This window comes from Macaca mulatta, chromosome 12 (assembly GCF_049350105.2).
Source record: "Macaca mulatta isolate MMU2019108-1 chromosome 12, T2T-MMU8v2.0, whole genome shotgun sequence".
NCBI classification, from domain to species: domain Eukaryota; kingdom Metazoa; phylum Chordata; class Mammalia; order Primates; family Cercopithecidae; genus Macaca; species Macaca mulatta.
In genome coordinates, this window is record NC_133417.1 from 71,355,793 (window position 1) to 71,381,107 (window position 25,315).

The following is a 25,315-nucleotide window of genomic DNA, read 5'->3' on the forward strand; positions in this document are numbered from 1 at the left end:
ATATACTAAAACCATCTAATTATATACTTTACAAGGATATATTAATCATGTCTCAATTAATGTATTTTTAAAAGAATGATTGATAGACAATACGAGCAATTTAATGTATAAGATAGCCATTGCTTGGTAATTGAGAAAGCCCACTTTAAGTGTTCTCTTTTTTTTTTTAATTTAGAGACAAGGTCTCACTATGTTGTCCAGGCTGGTCTTGAACTCCTGGGCTCAAGCAAGCCTCCCAATTTGGCCACCCAAAGTGCTGGGATTCCAGAAATGAGCTGCTGCACCCAGTCTAAGTGTTCCTTTGAAGTCATCTCAACCTTAACACTCTTGAGTTGTCATTTTTCTTTCCCTCACATGAACACATCCTAGATTCCAACTCTACCATCTCATGCCATTTTTTGAATGCTTTTTGCATAAGTAGAGAGACTTCGGGTTTATGGACTCTATTTTTCACACTTCTATATTTGCTGTTACTTCAGCTTAGGATGTCATTCCTCATTTTCATCATCACCTCCCACAAAATCCCATTTACTTGAACACTTAGCTCAAGATCCAGCTTTTCTGCTAAGTTCAGTAAGACTTTCCACTAGCTCTTGGTGAGGATCTCCATTATTGGAAGGGAGTTAACAAATAGTTCCAACATGGTGTTTTGTCACACTAAGAAATGACTTTAAGGATAAGAGCAATCCTATTTATCTCTAAATTGTTGTGCCTAATACCTAGGAGGCGCTCAACAGATTTCTATAAAATGACAAAATGGAGGGAGAAAATAGGGAAAAAATGGTGATAAAATTGTGTATAAATGTGGACTGCAAACTTATGGATCATTTGAAGGTGTAGACTTTCAAACAGCCTAGGCTAGAATCCAGGAGTATAGGGTTATGCCACCTGGACAGTGAGTAGAACCTGGGGCTGGAGTTGAGATAGAATTCTTTGAGCCAGTGTGTGATTATAAGTAATTGAAGACAGAGGTTTCTATATGGATGAGGAGATGATTAAGTGTCTAACCCTGAAAGTTTTAGTTTACCAAACATAAAGATGAAAATTTCCACTTGTGAAGACTCAGTCATTCACTGGAGTTCTTTATTGACCATTATAGCTAAGAATGCAGACCCAGAATTTATGGAAAGGAACAGATAACAGAAGAGAAAGTTCAAAAACCAAAGAAGAAAATAAAACATGTCTGAGAAGCGATTTGAGGTGTCCAGAGTAATTCTGCTCAGATTTTCTAGCTAATCTCTGCAATAGGGATTTCATCGTCTCCTTGGCTCATATCTCTTTATCCTCCAGCATGAAGAACTATAAGCTGGATGCCCAGGTCTCATCTCTGTGGTGGACTCTTCTCCTTACACATGCCTGTGTGTTTAATAAAATCGCTTCTTTAATTGACAAAGTCCTCCTTTTCTGCAGGGGCCCACTTTACTCACTTCACCTCTGATATCCAACACAGAACCCATTATTCCTTCCTATATGTGTATTACAATGTACACTCATAGTATAAAAATTATCACATATTAGGATAACCAGCTGCATAGTTATGTTTCCCCTCAGTAGTCAGTAAGCTCTTCAGTCTCAGATATATCTTTATCTGAATAGGATCTGAGTTTACCTTTAGTATTCAGCATTCACAAAATGTTGAATTTTTCAACTTCTGTAATTTTCTCTCTCGTGACATCCCTTTTTTTCAGGGAATGTCTCTACTTTTAAAATTCCCTCCACTAAATGGGGAAAGTGGGACAGAGGGAGATGGAGAGAGAGAGAGAGAGAAAGCGAGAGTGAGTGTGAGAGAAAACATATCAAGGTTCTGTAACTGGACCTGGTTTAGAGTCCTGGCCGTTTTACTTATAAGGTCTCTGCCATATAAAAACTTCATGACCTTTCTAAACCTAACTTTTTTCACTCATGAACTAAGAGTGATCACTTCTTCATGCATGATAAATACATAGGATAAGGCTGGGCATAGGAGTGTGCTCAATAAATGGTAGCTGTTACCATTATCTTTAAAACAATTTCAAGTGTATTATATCTATTAATGAAGCACAATAAAATTTTTGAAGATGCAGAAATTGATAAATAGTAGTGTACCAATAAATTTATTTTCAGTATTTTCTTCCAGAAAGCAAATTCTAATAATATGAAAATACATCTAGTAAAATTATCATTATAATTTTGATAGAAGAGTGATCTTTTTATATCTTGTTAATGTGTAGGGGCCTCTGGTAAGCTTACTAAAATTTGTTTTACAAAATTATGTGATCTAAAGAGAGCACAACTGTTTCCAGTTTTAAGCCTGAATTAACAAACTTTAATGTAAAGCTTATTTTTAAAAAGTATACTACACAAGGTTGCCAACATGATTTATCAAATTAAAAACAAACATAGCTTAATGTGGTTTACAAGTTACATTTATTATTTTCTATAGTATCTAAAAAGTAACATATTGTTAAGACTTTGTTAAAAATAACTCTTTACACAGCTTTTGGAAGCTAACTGGCAAACAAGGTTTACAAGTAAAAGACATACTTTTCAAACCAAAATCAGTTTGTTGTCTTTATGCAATCTACAGAAGCAAGTTATGATTCAGTTTAAGTATCTGAAGCAGTTTCCACAGTAAAGGATTCCCAAGAAATAGAAAACAGAGAAGCTTAGATGAAGCACCAACTGTCACATTTTCACCAAGTCAACACTGGTTCCTCACTGGTCCCCATAACATGACAGAGAGCAGAGGGAGAAAGGGAAGGAACACTTAGAGAGGAAAAAAACACCCTGAAATTACATTCATTTAGGGCATCCCCTAAAGGCATCTTGGTTAGGTTATTCAATTTCTGAGGGGCAAAAAAAGATTATAATAATTAAGGCTTGAGATCATGCATTCAGAATAAAATACAATTACTGATCCATAAATTATATGGAATGTTACATAACATACTTAAAGGATGATATTTAAATCAATAACATAAATTTTCTTTCTGAATCTTTTAGGACTTAGCAGGCTCACTGAAATCAATCTTCATACAGTCGGAATAACTTGCAGAATCTCAAACTACATGGAAGTAAATGACTATATTTATATGAATAAGTCAAAGGACAACTATTTATGTCTATATTTAAAAAATAATTTCATAGTGAAAACTAATGTTTAGGATTTTACAGTTCTTTGAATATAAAACATTTTATAGAGTATTGATGTATATGATAAGATTAAAAACATTGAAAATGTAAATATATAAGGGAAAACTCACTTGTACATACTAATGTTATAAAACAACAACAAATTTAAACTTTTATCTCCTAATTCATAGTTCCCATAGTTTGAGTGACCATTGCCTTTCTCTAAGTTATAAAGAATTATAACGTACGGTAAAAAGTACCTTAAAGTTGCCACAACTTCCCAGTTAAGGGTCAAGACACTGTGAGAATCCCTGTACATAATGGTAGCTCTCAACTCTTCTAATTCATGTTTAAACATACATTTGTCAGATCTTATATATTTAATGTTACATTAGAAATAACTGGTAAAAATACATCAATTTCATAATAAGGTAAAGCTTGAGTCTATTAACATATTATCTATTACATCATTTTAGTAAATGTATACTTTTTTAAAAAATAGGTGGAAATGAGAAGAAAATGCAAAAAAATGTAGGCCTTAACTCTCCTTTATGCTTCCTGTTTCATGAATCTGCCCTGTTCGAGAGCCAGAGCTTAGGTGGAACTAGCCAGAGATGAGAAACCAGGAGCTCGAGCACAATGAAATCCTATTCATTCCCCGTTCCAAAATGAAAAGAAAACAAGAACATACAAAAATAAACATAGAGCTCCAACCAATCTTTTTCAAATGCAGTTTTAATCAGCCCAAGAATCTCTGAGGCTGATCTCAAAGGCACTTTCTAAAGAACTGCTCTCTCCTTTCTTCCAATTGACATTTGTCTAGGCAAGTTGATGATTTAATAGCCGGTAGCATTTCACCATCCCACATCAGGAAAGTATTTGCTTACCTGTGAGTCTTAATAGTGGTGACTTGAAGCCCATTAAATTATACATAAAATATACAAGAAAGCCCCTGCTGCTGCTGATCTCTTATCACCACTTCCCTTCATTCCCTAGAAGGCACACATCATATAAGCCATGTAGAGAAAACAAACATGAGATTGTCAAATGGCCACTTTAACCCACTTTAAACTCACTGCAGCAATATTAAGGGTTCTCTGGACTTGTTAGATATAATGCTAAAAAGTGAATTGGCATGAAGTCTTGTGAATATAAGCTTAATTACCACGGGTTGTAAAGAATTGATTATTATCTCTACTTTTTCTGATCTTTTATTCCTGGCTTAGGCTTTCAACATTTTCAGATATGTGAAGAAATATGCAAAGAGGTGGTAAGTGGGATTAGATCTGGCTTTGAATAGGTGACTTTTCCTTAGCTTTGTCAAAATAGGCACCTTCTTTAGTAGCGTGAACATCTCTATCATCATCTATCATATGAATGTGTGATGTATTTTTGTCATTTCGCCTCAAGCGGTAATTTTTATAAGCACGTTGAATGATGGTTGCTGAAACTGCCTCTTGTTTTCGTTTCAAAGTAGTCGTAATTGGCTCACATGTGATCTTAAAAGGGTTGGCTAACAAAAACCCTGATTCTATTTCTGAAAGAAGTTTCTCCATCCTCACATCTTTACCCATAACTCTCTTTGTAAAAGCAAGTAGGATATCGAGGCAATGAATTCTGTCCCCAACAGCCATGGGGAGGTCCAAAGCAATGAGCTGGCCCTTGTTTGGTTTTGCCATGAAAAGAGGAGGATCAAGAGCAGCTGCAAAATCTGAAAGCTTGCTAGAGTCTATGTACTGGGTCCTATCAGGATCAAACCTTTTCCATACCTGAAAGAATTTCCTAAAATCATCTTCACTCAAGGTCTTGTTTTTCTTCTTAGAAGCAATATTTAAAAACTCCATGACAACAACAATATACATATTTACAATGATCAGCCATGATATGAGGATATAACTGACAAAATAAAAAATCCCAACAGAGGGGTTCCCACAATCTCCTCTAACTTGAGTCCCAGGGTTAATTTTATCAGGATCACAGTCAGACCATTTACTGTTGAAAATTGCATCAAGCATCCCATCCCAACCAGCAAATATTGCAACTTGAAAAAGACAGAGCATACTGCTGCCAAAGGTTTCAAAATTAGACACATCATTAATTCCAGCTTCTTTTTTAACATAGGCAAAATTGTACATTCCAAATATGGCATAGATGAACATGACCAGGAAGATGAGAAGAATGATGTTCAATAATGCCGGGAGGGACAACATCAAAGGAAGCATCAGATTATGAAACACCTTTGGTCCTTTTCCAAGACGCAGCATGTGAATGATCCGTGAGAGAAGTATCAGTTGCTCAAATGAAGGAGACACAAGGTAGGATCCTACTGTCATAGGCAGACATAGTCCTGGGGGTGGGAAAAGATAAAGCGGGCTATACAATTATTCAAACACAATTGTATTTTGAGGACTATAAATTATTTTACACTTAATCGTTTTTCCCTATATTTTATTAATCCTTTATTGATCCCTTCCATTTTACTAATCATTCTCATTTAACAGTTAGTATGTTGAAAGTTTGGGTCGGCCAAACACCAACTGTATCAATGCTTATGGTATCTAGCTAAATTTGGAAGATTATTTTTCTGTAACATAATCTAAGAGTAGCACAGATCAAGCAGTTGTGGAATTACAGATGACCTGATTCTGTAATGTAGGACAATAGTCATAATTTTTTATTGCTATTGGATCAAGAAATTTTTTATTGCTATTGGATCAAGAAATTGGATCATAAATTTTTATTGCTATTGGATCAAAAATATGCAACTTTTATTGAATGCCCAATAAATATATCACATCAATATGCAAAGATGAATGACATGATTTCTGTCTTCGGGAACCTTATAATTTAGAAACTAGTGATAGACATTTAAAATAATTATAAGGCAGAAAGACCTAATTGGTAAATGTAATTACAGAAATGTCTGGCATTTCATGATTCATAGATTATAATTTAATTTCTTTATTTCATAAATAGTACTGGGGCTCCAGGAACTTTAAATATGAGTTGAATAAATAAGTCTTTCTTTTTTAGAACTTTTTTGTAACTGAGGTAGTTAGATGAGGGAAGTATGGCAGTGATTAACACAAGAACTATCAAACATGTTAAAATTATAATTACATTAAAGACATGTTCTCTGGAAGTATTAGAGAGAATGTAGTTTATTTTGAGTTGAGAAGGTAGTGGAAGGAAGAATCCCAAGAGACTTCTAAGTGATACGGGAGGTTTGTTGAATCTGGAGGAATCATGTCTCACATTTCTGTTAAACTTGGTCTCTGTCTAAGATAACATTTCTCGCTGATGTTCTATCCTATCAATACCCTATCTCTATAGTGCTTTAGTGAATCTTCTACTCTGACCTAAATTCTCATTTCCCTTCAACCTTCCAAATTCTTTCATTATGATGGAAGTATCACTAAATTGTGAATTAATTCCTCTGCATTCTCATCACTAATTTTTTAACCCAATCTCTTTTTTTTTAGGGGGGGGAGGTTCTTTTTTTAAATTTTGTTTTTCTTTATTTCTTCTAAAAAAACCCACCAGGATACATGTGCAGAACATGCAGGTTTGTTACACAGTGATACATGTGCCATGGTGGTTTGCTGCACCTATGGACCAGTCCTCTAAGTTCCTTACCCTCATGCCCCACCCTCCAACAGGCCCTGGTGTGCGTTGTTCCCCTCTCAGTGTCCATGTGTTCTCATTGTCCAACTCCCACTTATAAGTAAGAATATGCAGTGTTTGGATTTCTGTTCCTGTTTCAGTTTGCAGAGGATGATGGCTAAATCTGGCTCTATCTTGAAGCCTCTATTTCCCTTGCAACCCTCTCAAATACAGGGAGCTCATTCTTCCCCACTCCACTTTCCTCAGATTAGAAAGAAAAAATATATATCTTTCTTTCTTTTCAATATGATTTCTGGTCACTTTTCCTTCCTATTATCTTTATAAAGAAAGAGATTTTTGACACTGTGGGTCATGCCATTCAGCTATATCATTTTCTACCATTCCTTGGCTCTATAGTCTACTCATTCTTCATTCATATTCATTGAATACTTCAATAATTGACTCAACCTCTCTCATTTCACCTTAGCATCTACCATCAACAATCCATTTAAAAGCTGCTTTCTGTCTTTGGTCTTCTCAAGTTATTATATTCTTCTCCATGATTTTACAAATCCACACTTACAATCACATTCTGGACCCAGGATACCTTGCCTTCTGAAATTTCAAATTCAAACTGCTTTCCCTCTGACTGCAATTGCTTTTCGTTCCAGTTCTCTGATGAAGTCCCCTTCAGTCTTACAGGACTCTAATTCCATCCTTCCTCTGCCTTCCTCCTATCAGCTCCCTCCTGTCTTCACATACTTTTCTATCAGTTTTTCTGATAGTTTCTTCTTTTCTAAAACTTATGGTTTTTTTCAGTAGTTAGTTGCATTGTTTCCACTATCAACTGAATGAGTGAATATTTGGAAGCACATCTGGGCAAACAGTTTATCTACATTTTCTACTACTCAATACATAGAATAGTGCTTGATGCAGTAAACCTAAATATTGTTCCTACTCTCATGGAACTTACATCATAATATGTGTGTTACGGGGAAGCAGACAAACTTCTCTCTGCCCAAAACTCTTTGACACTAAATTCTTTGCTTGGCTATCTCCTTATCTGAAAAGTCTCTAATTAGATTTCACGTCTTCCATAAAGTTTTCTCCGACCTCTACTCACTGATTAGGTGACCTCCTTCTGCTATGCTGCTGCAGCACCCTGTGCCTTCCCTACCATAACCTTAATAGCACATATTAAAATGTACTGTTTAATTATCTATATCCTTTAATAGACTGTAAACTATGTATACACAGAAATTATACCTATCTTGTTTACTACTGAATTTTTTGCATATAATACAGCCTTTATTCACAAAGAGAATTATCAAGTATATTTATTAAATAAGAGAGAGATCTCCAAAGTAAGAGAAAACAAGCAACAAATTTATTAAAGCCTGAAACTCTAGTATTGTATAAGTTATAAATAGTTTTAGAGATTAGAGAGAAGGAAATAATAGCAGACTTGAAAGGTTACATCATTCTAAGGCATAAAGATCTTTCTAGCGTCATCCAGAAAATTAATGTATATTACAGAATGAAGGGGTGACTAAACATTCACCTGGTGGCTTGTGATGCAAAGTCTATGTTATTAGTCCAAGAAATATTTTTGAACATCTTATCTCTATCAGGCATGGGTGGTACATGTATGAATACAAATGTGAAGCATTCCTGTTGAAAATAAAAGAAGATCCCTATCTGTTTTGCTTATTAGGAGACTATATTTCATGAGATATTTAGTGTAAGAGCTTGCTTGAATTAATATTATTATGAATAAAAATTTGACTAAAGAAAATCTCACCTGTGATGGAGAAAATAACCACCATAAAATCAAAAATGTTCCACACAATGGTGAAATAAAAACAACGGAGAGCGATGAGCTTCAGTATACATTCCATAGTATATAGCATAACAAAAATTGAGTTAATCCAGTAGAGAGCAATGTACATTTCTAGACTCTGACCATCAGTGTCTATCATCATGGCTATTGCTTGGAAACATATAAGAACCATAACAATGACATTAAAAACTTGGCTTGTTACCAAGTCAAAAACGAATCCTTGGAGTTTGTTCTGTGGGTAAAAAAACAGGTGTAATAGTCCCATTAATAGGATACATATACATATATATGGTCTTTATACTCTACAACTTTCTTCCCAAAATAAACGAGAGTGTGAACCTAAATTTTTGTCAAACTATAACATATAGTAAAAACAAACAAACAAACAAAATGACCATGAAAAGCTTTGTTAAGGGACACAAAAATTTTGTCAAAAGCATTTGTTAAGGCTTTTAAAATAATGTATAAAAAACACCTCCATTGAAGTTTCAAAAAATCTAGACATTTTCTTACTCGTGGGCGAGGTACTGGTCTTTGAGAGTCCTCATACATTAACTTCTTCAGCCTGCGGTACTGTTTTCTCTGTTTAACTGTGATAAAGATATTTGTGCCTCCCAGGTAAAGAAAGGAAAGAAAAATATATTAAAATCACACTTAATCCAAATTTTCCCTTATATTAGTATGCATTTTAAAGACTTGGCAATTATTGATTTACTCTTCTAAAGAAAGGCTTAACTTCAGTGAACGAAATCATGTTTGAACATGTCTGACTTTCTGCCCAAAAATCCATACAAAGCACATACAGAATACACGACGATAGTGACAGAAATTCAGTAATCTCTACGGGCACTCTCTTAGGGAAGCGTCAACTCTATTTTCACATAGGGTTGTAGAAGAGGGCAAAGGAGAAACAGCAGGGGATATCTGGAAATATTTACTAAGAAAGGTTGAGTTCAACAGCTAAAGGAAAAGTTGATTTGTATCTTTTAATAAGCAGAAATAAACAGAAATGATCATATGTGATCATTTTTATATGATTGTATATTGTTTTATTTTTCAAATACTATCAGAAGATTTTTTTTACTATTATTCCAAAAGTACCTTGTGCTTGCTTCTTCATAGCACGTTTGAGGACTTACTAATTTTTGTGTTTATAATGCTAATTTCAGTATCTTATGTAATATATGTGAAGTGAATAATGTCATGTCCTAGGAATTAGGAATTGTTACTGCTCTAAATCAGGACCTGCTCGCTTAAATTGATGGCAAACACCAATTCGAAGCCTAGAAGCAAATCTTAGTATGTTATCCTGCAGGGTTGATATTCGTAGAAAGCTGAAGCATCCAATCAAAATCACATTTGATCACTCGGCTGTCTACTCCTATTTCACTGGTGGAGACTCAAGAGTGATATACAGTAGTTCCCCCTTATCTGAAGTCTCACTTTCCACAGAGTCAGTTAGCCATGGTCAACCACAGCTGGAAGTTATTGCATGAAAAAATACTAAAAATAAATAGTTAATACATTTTAAATTTCATGTGGGTCTGAGTTGTGTGATGAAATCTTGTGCCATCCTGCTCTGTGGAGATTGGAATGTGAATCATCCCTTTGTCCAGCATATCCACTCAGTCTATGCCACCCACACATTAGTCACTTTGCAGGTATCTCTGTTATCGCAGCGATTGTGTTCAAATAATCCTTATTTTAATTAATAATAACCCCTAAAATGTAAGAGAAGTGATGCTGGCATTCGAATATGCCAAAAGGAAGCTGCAAAGTGCTTCCTTTAAGAGAAAAGGTGAAAGTGCTTGACTTAAGGAAAGAAAATATATATATATATGCTGAGGCTGCCAAATCTATGGTATGAATGAATCTTCTGTCCAGGAAATTGTGAAGAATGAAAAATAAATGTATGCTTGATTTGCTGTTATACTTCAAACTGCAAATGGCCACAGTGCATGATAAGCCTTAGTCATGGAAAAGCCATCTTAACGTGAACAGAAACATGTTTTGATTTACAGCAATCAGGTTAGGTACTACCCTGCAGTTTCAGACATTCACTGGAGGTGTTGGAACAAAGTCCCCATGGATAAGGAGGGTCTACTGTACCAGATTTTACACATGGCTAAAGTTTGATTACATGGCTGAAGATAAAATTTCAAAATTAAACTATTCTTTCCTTTGACTTTTTTGGAAGGCTTCCCAAAAGAGATTAGGTGCCTGTGTAAAACAACTCGACTTACATGTCTTTTTAGTCGTTTGCATTTGTGGAGGCCCTGAAGGAAGTCGCTTTTTAGAAATGGTATGAAACAGTAGTTACTCAATTCTGTCTCTGAACTCTGTCTTATCGGGTTCAAGCACTCCTACTTAGGCCACCCAATTAGGATTTATGACTCTCTCTACTTCTAGCAGAAAGAACTACTCTAACTTAGAAAGATGTCCATGCTGGCTGACTCCGAAGGCTTTAAATATAACAGTGAGTAAAAGAGTGCTTTTTTTTCTGGAACTCTTCACATATTTGTTAAGATAGAAAATTTTACTTACAGTATTTATTTTCAGTACATCACAATTTTCAAAACACTTGTAATTTTTACACAGACACTTATAATTTTTAACTTTTAAACTTGACTGTGTAGTACATATTTTGGATTTAAAAGTCAATGTAAAGATGAACATTTTGGCAATGTTCATCAAAGTGCAGGAACATTAATCATGATTTTTTAAGATACATGTCAAATAAAAATGACATTATTTGAAGCAGGGCATTTATATATTTATGTATATGCCTGATTTCCTCAGACATTGGATAAACAAATAATATTTATACTTATCTTTATTTTATGCCTGTTGAAATTATCAATAATAACACTAATCAGCATACTCAGAGGGAGAAATACTCCAAATATAATAAAGTTGATAAAGTAACAATACATGTAGATGTTGACTTCAAAATGAGGCTGTATATTTACCTAGAAGTTTAAAATAAGCAAATTATTGATATCGGCTTTTTAAAACAAGTTTTATAAAACAATTTATGACAAGAAAACCCAACAATGAAACTGTTTTCTTTTTGCTCTTTGGCAAAAGGATATCATTGCTTTGTATGAATGTTAAAATTCATTTCATTCATTTAACCATTGTTGCAAAATCTGGTAACCTTTCAAATGAGCCTATGGGACCTCAATCATTGTATATAATAACTCTAGAAGAATTTCACTGCCAATGAAATATGCAATCTGAAAAGCGTTTAATTTCTATTCATTATTACTGGTGTCCTGTGCTCAAATTGCAAAAATGAGTTTGCTTGTATCCTAACAATGACTTTAAAATGACATTATACTTACAGCAACAGAATCAATTGCTGAATTCATAATAGTGATCCATCCATTAAATGTTGCCTGTAAAAATGACATGCATTTAAAATTTATGCTTCCTGGCAAATAAAAAGTAAAATCTCAATCTGTTATTAGTGCACTGAAACATTTGGCATAGGTTTGCCACACTTCCATATACTGTGTAATTGGGATTCTCAACATTTTCATTATTACATTGTCTGTTAACAACTATTTCAAGTACTTAGTTTATTTGTAGTTAGTAACAAAATATTTTAAGACAGTATGACTAGAAAAAGATAAATAGAGAAACAAATATATAAATGGTAAATAAATACATGCGGCCATGTGTCATGGTGACTTGTAGTTGCTATACATTTTCTTTTCTGTGAGAGACATAAGAGGAATTGTTCAACTCTTCACATCTGCTAGATACTGAGTCACTGAGTAGCAGTTCCTCAAAATGCTACTAAAAAGTAGCAACTTGGATTGGACCAAATAATTATTACCTGTGATGGTTAATACTGACTGTCAACTTGATTGGATTGAAGGATGCAAAGTATTGATCCTGGGCATGTCTGTGAGGGTGTTGCCAAAGGAGATTAACATTTGAGTCAATGGGCTGGGAAAGGCAGACCCACCCTTAATCTGGTGGACACAATCTAATCAGCTGTCAGCAAATATAAAGCAGGCAGGAAAATGTGAAAAGACGAGACTGGCCTAGCCTCCCAGCCTATATTTTTCTCCCATGCTGGATGCTTCCTGCCCTCAAACATTGGACTCCAAATTCTCCAGTTTTGAGGCTGGGACTGGCTCTCCTTGCTCCTCAAGCTTGCAGACAGCCTATTGTGGGACCCTGTGATCATTGATCATGTAAGTTAATACTTAATATATTCCCCTTTTATATATATATATGTGTGTGTATATATATTCACATATATATCCTATATATACATATATATCCTATATATATATATGAAGGAAGTGGAGAAGCAAGTAAATTTAACAGAGGAAATACAGATACTGGCCCAAACTATTTTTACCACCACTGATCAAGTTATGGGATAATGTATTAGTCAGGGTTCCCTAGAGGGACAGAACTTATGGGAGAGATATATATATATACACACACACACAAAAAAATATATATATATAGAATATATATTATTATATGGGATAATATATAATATATAATGGGATAAATAATATATAATGGGATATATAATATATATTATTATATAGGATAATATATAATAGGATATATATTATATATATATAAGAAGATATATATATCCTATTAGTTCTGTCCCTCTAGGGAAACCCTGACTAATACATTACCCTATAATCTGATCGGTGGTGGTAAAAATAGTGTGGGCCAGTATCTGTATTTCCTCTGTTAAATTTACTTGCATCTCCACTTCCTCCATCCAATGGGGCAGGGACAGTATTTAACTTTCATCTCTTTTTTTTTTTTTTTTTTTTTTTTTTTTGAGAGAGTGTCTCACTTTGTCACCAGGTTGGAGTTCAGTGGCATGATCTCAGCTCACTGCAACCTCCACCTGCCAGGTTCAAGCAATTCTCCTGCCTCAGCCTCCCAAGTAGCTGGGACCACAGGCATGCGCCACCACACCCAGCTAATTTTTGTATTTTTAGCAGAGATGGGGTTTCACCATGTTGGCTAGGATAGTCTTGATCTCTTGACCTCATGATCTGCCCACCTCGGCGGCCTCCCAAAGTGCTGGGATTACAGGCATGAGCCACCGCGCCTGGGCTGTCTCTTTAAATTAGCCTAGTGTCGTATGTTGCAGGAAGTCAGGGACCTCGAATGTAGGGACCGGCTAGAGTCATGGTAGAGGAACATAAATTGTGAAGATTTCGCTTTAATATGGACATTTATCAGTTCCCAAATTAATACTTTTATAATTTCTTACGCCTGTCTTACTTTAATCTCTTAATCCTGTTATCTTCGTAAGCTGAGGATGTACATCTCACTGGTACCTCAGGACCACTGTGATAATTGTGTTAACTGTACAAATTGATTGTAAAACATGTGTGTTTGAACAATATGAAATCAGTGCACTTTGAAAAAGAACAGAATAACAGCGAGTTTTAGGGAACAAGGGAAGACAACCATAAGGTCTCACTGCCTGCAGGGTTGGGCAAAAAGAGCCATATTTTTCTTCTTGCAGAGAGCCTATAAACGGATGTACAAGTAGGGAAGATATCACTAAATTCTTGTCCTAGCAAGGAATATTGATATTAATACTCTGGGAAAGGAATTCATTCCTGCGGGGAGGTCTATAAACAGCCACTCTGGGAATGTCTGTCCTATGCAGTTGAGATAAGGACTGAGATAAGCCCTGGTCTCCTGCAGTACCCTCAGGCTTACTAGGATTGGGAAACTCCATCCTGGCAAATTTTTGGTCAGACAGGTTCTCTGCTCTTGAACCCTGTTTTCTGTTAAGATGTTTATCAAGACAATATGTGCACCGCTGAACATATAGGCCCTCATCAGGAGTTCTGATTTTGTCCTTGTCCTGTTTCCACAGAAGCATGTGATCTGTGTTCTGCTTTTTGCCCCTTGAAGCATGTGACCTACTCCCTGTTTGTACACCCCCTCCCCTTTTGAAATCCTTAATAAAAACATGCTGGTTTTAAGGCTCAGGTGGACACCATGGTCCTACCAATATGTGATGTCACCCCCGTCGGCCCAGCTGTAAAATTCCTCTCTTTGTACTCTTTTTCTTTATTTCTCAGCCAGCTGACATGGAAAATAGAAAGAACCTACACTGAAATATTGGGGGCGGGTTCCCCTGATAGTTGTATGTCCCATTACATTTATCTACTAATTGCTAAAATATTTTATAACCAAATGTATTAATCACCCACATTTTGTCCTTTGCATTCAACCTACAATATGGATGAATATATAATTAATAAGGAAAAGTCAAAAGTGTACTTACTACTTGAAGCAGAGAAAGGAAACCATTTCCAACATTATCAAAGTTCATTTTTGCATTTTCCCATGGCATGGATTCATTAAACAGAAGGCTTTCACACTGACTCTTATTCATGACTTCAGATGAAGGAAACCTTTCTCCACTTGTTGGGTCAATGCATTCATAGAATCTGCCAGCAAATAAGTCTACTCCCATGATACTAAAAATCAGCCAGATCATCAGGCAGACAAGAAACACATTCAAAGTAGGTAAGGTTGTTTTGATCAAAGCTCTCACAACCACCTGGCATATATAAAAAATGTAAACTTTAGATAGGAAATCTGAAACTGTTTAGTTTTTGATCAGTTTGAAAAATACTAATTGATATAATGACATATTTTTTAAAAACCTTAAAAGGCTGTATCTAAAGATTTAACAGCCCACTTGCTGGTACTGGAACAACCTAAATAGCAATTCAATTTTTATTTAGAAAATACAATCAAATCAGGCCAGGCATGGTGGCTCATGCCTGTAATCCCAGCACTTTGGGAGGCCGAAGCGGGTGGATCACCATGTCAGGAGATCAAGATCATCCTGGCTAACATGGTGAAACCCCTTCTCTACTTAAAATACAAAAAATTAGCCGGGCGTGGTGGCGGGTGCCTATAGTCCCAGTTACTTGGAAGGCTGAGGCAGGAGAATCATTTGAACCCAGGAGGCGGAGCTTGCAGTGAGCAGAGATAGTGCCACTGAACTCCAGCCTGGGCGACAGAGCCAGACTCCATCCAAAAAAAAAAAAAGAAAATACATTCAAATCCAGATATTCTTAAAATGTTTGTGCTAAAAAAATCATTAAATGACAATAGAGCTTATTAGTACAAATACTAGAAAAATAATTATTTTGCTGACTCAATATGTGTGTGTGTGTATATATGCTTATTGATTTCCTGTATTGTGCCAGAAATGATCATTCAAGATAATTGAACCCATGTGTATGTATGAGGTTATCTTAAAATATATATATTATACATTTTAAGTGAAATAGAATATGTGAAAGAGTAGTCAGGGGAATCAGAAGACCAATAGATTGTACTGTCAATGAAGCCAAGGGAAGAGATTGCTTCAGGAAACTAAACGGGTTGCTGTACTTCACAAAGATTCAATCATCACTGAACCATTTGGTGTCACTGGTGAATCACTCCAGAGTAGGAAGCTTGGGAGATGAATCCACCACCTAAACTTGAATACCAGCAATAATCTATAATCACTGTCATTATTTCCTCAACTGACCTCACTCTTTAAAATTCAATTCAGAATTGTATTCTTATTACTCCACTGAAGCTGCTAAGGCAAATGCAAATCAGTTGCTATATCTAATATAACAATATGTTTTACTATTTCTGCTACTTATTTTTCTCTTAGCTTCTTTTTGTTTGCGTGTGTGTGTGTGTGTGTGTGTGTGTGTGTGTGTGTTTGTTTTTTGTTTTTTGTTTTTTTAGTAGATATAGGGTTTCACCATGTTGGTCAGGCTGGTCTTGAACTCCTGACCTCAGGTGATCCACCCACTTTGGCCTCCCAAAGTGATGGGATTACAGGCGTGAACCACTGTGCCCGGCCTCTCTTTATTTTATACTTTTGCTTTCCCTTTCCTGACCTTCTTTCACTTTCTTCCTGAGGCACCATTGATTCGTTTTCTACCATTCTAACCTTTCCTTCCTTCAGTCATTACTAGATACTAATACTTTGGCCTGCATATTCTTGCTGATATTCCATAGTTGTCTGTCTTTGAATTAATATTTTGGCTTTTAACTATGATTTCAGTAACACTTTTATTTCTAAAACTAGATCTTTTGTTAATACTTTTAAATATTTTGAAAGGTCCATTAATGGTTCTGCTAAAGAAAAATGCTATGTCTTTTAGAAAATCCACATATAGTGAATAAAAAGAGTGGATATAGTTGACACATATATTTGAAAAGTAGACAGCACCTAAGATCTTAAACTTATTAAAAACATAAATCATTAATTTTATAAGCATGTAGCTTCCTAATATACTCAATGATATACCTTCCTAATATACTCAATGATATACCTTCAGCGATAATTTACAGAACTTCCAGAGGTTGAGATGAGGCTTCAGGTCTGAACCCGACTTTGCTCTAAGCCTGGCTACTGTTTTCCTGACCTTGAATTGTCCACAGCCTTGTCTCATTGCCATTCTAATGAACGTACAGCATTAAATAGTACCGGGCCTAATTTCTGACAGAGTCAGTCTCCCTGGCAAATCTCTTCCTGCTTTTCTCTAAATTGGGGCAGACAACTTGCTGATTGTGTTACTTTTTTTTCCTCCCTATATGTCTAAACTTATTAGGAAAAAGAATTGGTATTATCTCGTTTTTTGAAAATAAAAAAGAGTTTGTTTATTTTAGCTACATACTTACTTAGGGGTGTGTGTGTGTATTTTGAGTAAATAGGCCCTCTGTAGTTTACATGTTAGAATATTCTATAATGTTTTCCTATCACTGAACAGTATTTATACTGGAAAGGTGGCTGTCTTTTTTTTTTTTTTTTTTTTTTTTTTGAGACAGTCTCACTCTGTCACTCAGTCTGGAGTGCAGTGGAGCGATGTCGGCTCACTGCAGCCTTGACTTCCCAGGCTCAGGTGACCCTCTCACTTCACCTCACCTCAGCATCTCAAGTAGCTGGGACTACAGGTGCATACACCACACCTGGCTATTTTGTATTTTTTGTAGAGACAGGGTCTTACTGTGTTACCCGGGCTGGTCTCAAACTCCTGAGCTCAAGCGATCTGTTCGTCTTGGTCTCCCAAACTGCTAGGATTACAGGTGTAAGCCACTGTGCCCAGGCTGCTTTGTCATTTTAACTTCAACCTTATCGAACCATTCAACCACCTTATTTTCAGCTTATTTTCCACCTTATTTTGGTTTAAAAGCACTGGGGAATATCACCACCTTGTGGATCTTCATGATATGGTTAATGAAGTCTGTTTCTTAAGTTATTCTATGTTACAATTACTATTTTAGATTTTTTGTTTCTGAAGTGTATAATTAGGATTTTGCCACATTTGGAATTTTTATGTATTTACCACATAATCAAAATATTAATGTCCCAACACAAATAAATCAAATGTATTTAACAAACAGATCAGGCCTAAGCACTATTATTATGAGTCAATGACACATTTGTATGAATTACAAGAATATTATCAGGAATCATGGACTAAGTATATATACACAAATATAATTAATGTACTTAAGTACTTTATACAATCATATAAAAGTGAAATTATTAAAATTTCTGAAATTATTTTTTAAATAAAATACATATTTTTAATTACTTATATTTCTGTTTGTATGTATAATAACCACTCAAATTTTGAGAGAAAAATAAACATTCGCTTTTTACCAAGTGGAAAGAGTTTAAGTGTTATGGTTTCTTAATCAATAACAGTTTAAATGTAATATATAATGTTTAAAATACAGAGATAAAGGTTAAACGTTAATAATTTTCTCACTAGGTTCTACCATAGCAATGAATATGTGATATGAGGTAGTAAAGTGGTAGACTGGTATAAAAAAATCTATGTAAATAAAAATGCAAAAACACATAAATGTATTATAAAATAAAATAAAAGGTACATTTGAATGTGTTCTGTCATTTCTGTATACAATGGGTCACTGTATAGCTACATACTTATACTACTTGTGGTGGTCAGCGACTCCATTTTTTTTCTATTAGGTCGAGCATTATGCGATTTCCATTTCAGGTACAAAAGATTGAACACCGGCCATTTTATAATATTCAATCGATTTTCTTTACATTGTTCAGACACTGGCCATTTTATAATATTCAATCTATTTTCTTTACATTGTTCAGACACTGGCCATTTTATAATATTCAATCTATTTTCTTTACATTGTTCAGAAGAGGTTTTAACATGTGAGTGATGAAGACAGGACATTGCTTGTGATTGTGACATTTAAAAAATTAAATTTATCTTAAAATTCAAACTTTTCTTTCATTCAGTGAGTAATCACTTAGGACATACAATGTTTGTATAATTTTAAAGTTTGTTAACTAATCCAAGTTTCATTTTCTAACAATTGTATTTTTAAAATGGAGACAATTTCATTAATATGCATATGTATATGGGGTAGAAATATACTTTTAAAACTATATTTTCTCTCTCAAATACTAGTTTCTTTTACTTGTCTGTGTTGGTTTTTATACTTTATGAGGAATAAGAACGTAGAATCTTAATAAACGTACCTATTCCTCTCTGTTTCTAAGCAATGAAATGTAAGGTTTTTATTGTATTAATACTGTTAAAGGTACAAATGAGAAGAAAACAAAGCTTCCTAATTTGTGCAAATTTAGTAATTCCAAATAAAAATCTGTAGATATAGCTTAGAAACTTATCTCTTACCTTCATTCTTTCAAATTGAGATAGAACTCTGAGGGGCCGAAGGAATTTCATGGAAATAAGTGGTTTTAGTTCTTCCCGAGTTTTGCCTATTAAGCTAAGACAAAACACCTATATATATTTTTTTAAAAAAGTGAATAGGATTCCGTATTAATATAACATGTAAAATAAAATAAACTTTGCATTTATTACAACAGATATATACAACAAAAACTTACCAGTAAATTTGTGAATTACTTTTACATATATTTCAAAATACATTAATAATCACTTACAGAAAGTTATAAGAAAATCGTTTAGTGTTAAAATCACTTTAAAAAGATAAAACTAAATTATTTTCTGGTAATAAGGAATGTATTTTAGTGAGATAAATAAAAGTTATATATTTTATACACTTTATGATCAACTATTTATAGAGACATCTGTTTTCAGTTTGAAATTAGATTAAGAATCAGTTTCATAATTACTTGTAATACAGTGATCGTATGCAGATATTCATTAAAACAAAATAAGAAACATATTTACAAATGCATTCATATACAAATATAGTTAAGACAATATACAAGATAGGCTTTCAGAGGATAAGCATCAAAGAAGATATGAATATTGTTAAGTCAAAAGTACACACATTACAAAAAGTATAACCAGATACAAAGGTAAATTTTAAAAGTAAATATATTCAAGGTTAATAAATGTTCATAAATACTGACTAAGGTGGTAAAGCTAAGATTAACTTTTATTATATCTTCAGATTTTTCTACATTTTCAAGTCAACATTATGAAAATTTTCTTCTTTTTACCCTTTGCTAAAGAGATAGCCTTGAAGTAGGCTTTGAACTTTGGGTATTATTTTCATAAGCATGAAGGAATCTGGACACAGAACAATGACTGGGAAACAAGAAGACGAGTCGCAGGCATAGTATGGTTTGGCTAGAGCAAAAGGCTAATTTGAAAGAGTAAACTTAGGAAAGAGAGGTCAGCTATTTTAAATCATTAATTGTAGGTTGAGGAGATTCTATCATTATTTACAGAATAGAGAGCCATCCATTCATTCAACAAAAATACTGAGAACCTTCTAATATGACAGAAATTGTTCTAGGCACAGGACTTAAAGGAGGGAAGAAAACTAAGAAAAAATTCTACCCTAATGGAACTTATATGTTAGTGGGAGAAAACAGACAATAAACAAAATAAATGAACAAATGGTACAATATTAATAAGGGGTATGGAGATGAAGGAAGCAGACAAAGAGAAAGGGAGTATTGGAGTGGTTGCAGTTTAAATAGTGTTGTAAGGAAAGACATTCAAAGGTTTCATTTTGGCTAAGGCATCAATGCCAGCCAATGTTCCAGCTGGAAGGAAAAATAAGTACACAGGCACTAAGAAGAAAATAATCTTGACATATTTGAAGTGCTCCATGAAAGCTGGTGCTGATGGATCAGTAAATAGACTTGGACAGGGGAAAGGGAGCATAACAGGGAATATGTTTGGATTACACAGATACTCGTAGAGCACTGATTGCAAAGATTGTTGATTTTACCCTGAATGAGATGGGTGTTTATCATAAGGTTTCAAGAGAAGTGACATGAGCTGACTTCCATTTCACAACACAGTTACTCTGGTTGCTATGTGGAAAACAGAATGAAGGTGTGCAGGGCAGAAGCAAGGACACCACTTTGGAATCTATTGTAGAGATCTAAGTGAGAAATTTGGGGAGCTTGGATCAGCCCAACACTTGTGAACATCATAAGTAGTCTAATTGTGATATATGATTTAAGAGTTAAGCCAACAAAAAAAAAGACTTTAGGGTGCTGATATCATCAAGATATTATGCAACAAACTTACATGATTAGCAGTAAATTCAAGGTGATTATTGTAATAATCCAGGAATAAAGTGCTGAACTTTTAAAATTTTGGAAAGAGAAGAAAATGATAGATGTTAAATATTATGAACTAAGAAAGGTGTTATATACCAATAATGTAGATGGAGAGGGAAAGGAAAGATATAATAAACTGACAGGAAGTGAAAGAGTAAGACTGAGGAAGAAAAAGTAAATCAAATAGCCTTTTAAATTTTCTTTAAAATACGTACAATAACAACCACGAAGTCCAGCCTGTACCAGCCATTAGAGAAATAGGCTTTAAAACCATATGCCATCCATTTTAGAAGCATTTCCAGAATGAAGATGTAAGTGAAGATCATGTCAGCATATTCTAATAAAATTTTAATTGTCTTTCTCTGATCAATATATATATCTTCAAAAGCCTGTGGGTTAAAAAAAACATATGATGATTAGGTGTAGAGGTAACTTCTAAAAACTCTTTTGACATAGAAGGGAACAAAATTTCATATCTAATAGCCATATGGTGAGCACTGTCAGAGGTTGTAGGCTCCAGGGCTGGTTCACTATGCTTGTATTTATTGACATAATCCATAAGTATTATTATTTGACCCCATGCCTATGACAGACATCATTAATTGATCCCAGAACTAGTTCTTATATAGGCTGAACCTGGCTTCATAACTGTTTTAAATAGCAATCCAAAAATCCCCTCCAAAATCAGTTAATCAAACTTAAGAGATGAAACCTTTAGTAACATCTGACATGAATCTTATCTGTAATTCCAGGTAGCAATTCACAGATATATACCACTTATTCATAGAGAAACAGATATGTTTTTAAAATGTCTTTAGAAATCCATAAGGCTATCAGGTAAACCAGTTGAAATACTGAAGATTAATTAAAACTATAATTGTTTCTCCAAAGCTTCTCAGTTTTAATGTCAACCTTAATTTGACTATGGAATATGTAGAGTCTGATCATGTCATTGAAAGCAATTTCATAAATATTTTAGCACTGAACACAGGCAGGCAGACTTTCAATATCAATATACATAAAAGGACAAAAAGTAAGCAAGGATTAAAATAGTCTCGTATAAAGAATGATGTGATTCCTTTTTTTTTTAAAATTAAACTTTAAGTTCTAGGGTACATATGCACAACGTGCAGGTTTGTTACATATGTATACATGTGCCATGTTGGTGTGCTGCACCCATTAACTCATCATTTACATTAGGTATATCTCCTAATCAAGTGGGCTTCATCCCTGGGAGCAAGGATGGTTCAACATACGCAAACCAATAAACGTAATCCTGCATATAAACAGAACCAAAGACAAAAACCACATGATTATCTCAATAGATGCAGAAAAGGCCTTGACAAAATTTGACAGCTCTTCATGCTAAAAACTCTCAATAAATTTGGTATTGATGGAACGTATCTCAAAATTATAAGAGCTATTTATGACAAACCCACAGCCAATATCATACTGAATGGGCAAAAACTGGAAAAATTCCCTTTGAAAACTGGCACAAGACAGGGATGCCCTCTCTCACCACTCCTGTTCAACATAGTGTTGGAAGTTCTGGCTAGGGCAATCAGGCAAGAGAAAGAAATCAAGGGTATTCAGTTAGGAAAAGAAGAAGTCAAATTGTCCCTGTTTGCAGATGACATGATTGTATATTTAGAAAACCCCATTGCCTCAGCCCAAAATCTCCTTAAGCTGATAAGCAACTTCAGCAAAGTCTCAGGATACAAAATCAATGTGCAAAAATCACAAGCATTCTTATACACCAGTAACAGACAAACAGAGAGCCAAATCAGGAATGAACTTCCATTCACAATAGCTTCAAAGAGAATAAAATACCTAGGAATCCAACTTACAAGGGATGTAAAGGACCTCTTCAAGGAGAACTACAAACCATGGCTCAGTGAAATAAAAGAGGACACAAACAAATGAAAGAACATACCATGCTTATGGATAGGAAGAATCAATATTGTGAAAATGGCCATACTGCCCAAGGTTATTTATAGATTCAATGCCATTCCCATCAAGCTACCAACGACTTTCTTCACAGAATTGGAACAAACTGCTTTAAAGTTCATATGGAACCAAAAAAAGAGCTTGCATTGCCAAGACAATCCTAAGCCAAAAGAACAAAGCTGGAGGCATCATGCTACCTGACTTCAAACTATACTACAAGGCTACAGTAACCAAAACAGCATGGTGCCGGTACCAAAACAGAGATATAGACCAATGGAACAGAACAGAGCCCTCAGAAATAATACCACACATCTACAGCCATCTGGTCTTTGACAAACCTGACAAAAACAAGAAAGGGGGAAAGGATTCCCTATTTAATAAATGGTGCTGAGAAAATTGGCTAGCCTAAGTAGAAAGCTGAAACTGGATCCTTTCCTTACTCCCTATACGAAAATTAATTCAAGATGGATTAGAGACTTAAATGTTAGACCTAAAACCATAAAAACCCTAGAAGAAAACCTAGGTAATACCATTCAGGACATAGGCATGGGCAAGGACTTCATGTCTAAAACATCAAAAGCAACGACAACAAAAGCCAAAATTGACAAATGGGACCTAATTAAACTAAAGAGCTTCTGCACAGCAAAAGAAACTACCATCAGAGTGAACAGGCAACCTACAGAATGGGAGAAAATCTTTGGAATCTACTCATCTGACAAAGGGCTAATATCCACAACCTATAAAGAACCCAATCAAATTTACAAGAAAAAAACAAACAACCCCATCAAAAAGTGGGCAAAGGATATGAACAGACACTTCTCCAAAGAAGACATTCATACAGCCAACAGACACATGAAGAAATGCTCATCATCACTCGCCATCAGAGGAAATGCAAATCAAAACCACAATGAGATACCATCTCACACCAGTTAGAATGGCAATCATTAAAAAATCAGGAAACAACAGGTGCTGGAGAGGATGTGGAGAAATAGGAACACTTTTACGCTGTTGGTGGGACTGTAAACTAGTTCAACCATTGTGGAAAACAGTGTGGCAATTCCTCAAGGATCTAGAACTAGAAATACTATTTGACCCAGCCATACCATTACTGGGGATATACCCAAAGGATTATAAGTCATGCTGCTATAAAGACACATGCACACATGTTTACTGTGGCACTATTCACAATAGCAAAGACTTGGAATCAACCCAAATGTCCATCACTGACAGACTGGATTAAGAAAATGTGGCACATATACACCATGGAATACTATACAGCCATAAAAAAGGATGAGTTTGTGTCCTTTGTAGGGACATGGATGCAGCTGGAAACCATCATTCTCAGCAAACTATTGCAAGAACAGAAAACCAAATACCGCATGTTCTCACTCATAGGTGGGAACTGAACAATTAGATCACTTGGACACATGAAGGGGAGCATCATACACAGGGATAGCATTAGGAATGATGTGATTCTTGAAATGTACTGTTAAATGGAAGTAAATACAAAATAACAATAGATTTTATGACTTTTAATTGAACCAATTGTGGTATAAATGAGTCCATAAAGATTATAAACATAAAGTTCTTAAAAATTTTTTATTTCGTTACATGTATTTATTTATTATTCAATTATTCAGGTACATAATGCGAAATATAATAAAAAGATGTACAAAAGCCTCCACTTCAATTAGCATGGGCAGAGTAGATTTCACCAGACCAATGATCCTACTGCAAAGAACCAGAAAAACAGTACAAAGTTTTAAAAGCATTTGTTTTTAAAGGCATCACAGAGCTGCTGTATCAATAAAGAGCAGATGATCCCTAATTGTAGAAAGGAGAAGGTCAAGAATATGTTCAGAACAAAAATATTTAACATGTGAATTCTAATAAAAAGAAGGCTAGTATCAAATTAGGCAAGATACATAACTTAGGATAGTTCATAATAATAGAGGGATCAATACTACAAGTACATACATACTACAAGTACATACATCTGTATGTCCAAAACAATGGGTCACCAAACATATAAAGCAAAACTGATGACACTAAAAGAAGGTTTAGAAAAAAAAGCAATCATAGTGGGATAATTTAACACATTATATCTATAGCTAACCAAAGAAAACATCTTTGCTATATCACTAAGGCTCCCATTATAGATGAGAACAATGGTAATAACAAACTACAATTGCACCCAGCTACACCATATGACACATGCTTTT

The 25,315-nt window shown here is 34.7% G+C and overlaps 1 protein-coding gene across 3 annotated transcripts in view; it reads right to left on the reverse strand.

Annotated features, from left to right (window-relative positions):
* Positions 1–2,282: 2,282 nt before the first annotated feature.
* The window catches only part of SCN7A (sodium voltage-gated channel alpha subunit 7), a 102,643-nt gene continuing 79,610 nt past the window's right edge, over positions 2,283–25,315 (reverse strand). For 2 of the 3 annotated variants that reach the window (XM_015110281.3, XM_077957143.1), the window contains exons 18-25: positions 21,362–21,535; positions 19,273–19,380; positions 14,850–15,128; positions 11,899–11,952; positions 11,386–11,523; positions 9,068–9,172; positions 8,516–8,786; positions 2,283–5,458 (exon numbers count right to left, since the gene is read on the reverse strand). In XM_015110281.3, coding sequence (XP_014965767.3) covers positions 4,392–5,458; positions 8,516–8,786; positions 9,068–9,172; positions 11,386–11,523; positions 11,899–11,952; positions 14,850–15,128; positions 19,273–19,380; positions 21,362–21,535 — 2,196 coding nt within the window. In that variant the 3' untranslated portion in view covers positions 2,283–4,391. Of the gene's footprint in view, positions 5,459–8,275; positions 8,386–8,515; positions 8,787–9,067; positions 9,173–11,385; positions 11,524–11,898; positions 11,953–14,849; positions 15,129–19,272; positions 19,381–21,361; positions 21,536–25,315 lie in introns of all 3 variants that reach the window. The other variant, XR_013402014.1, reaches the window with a different exon arrangement.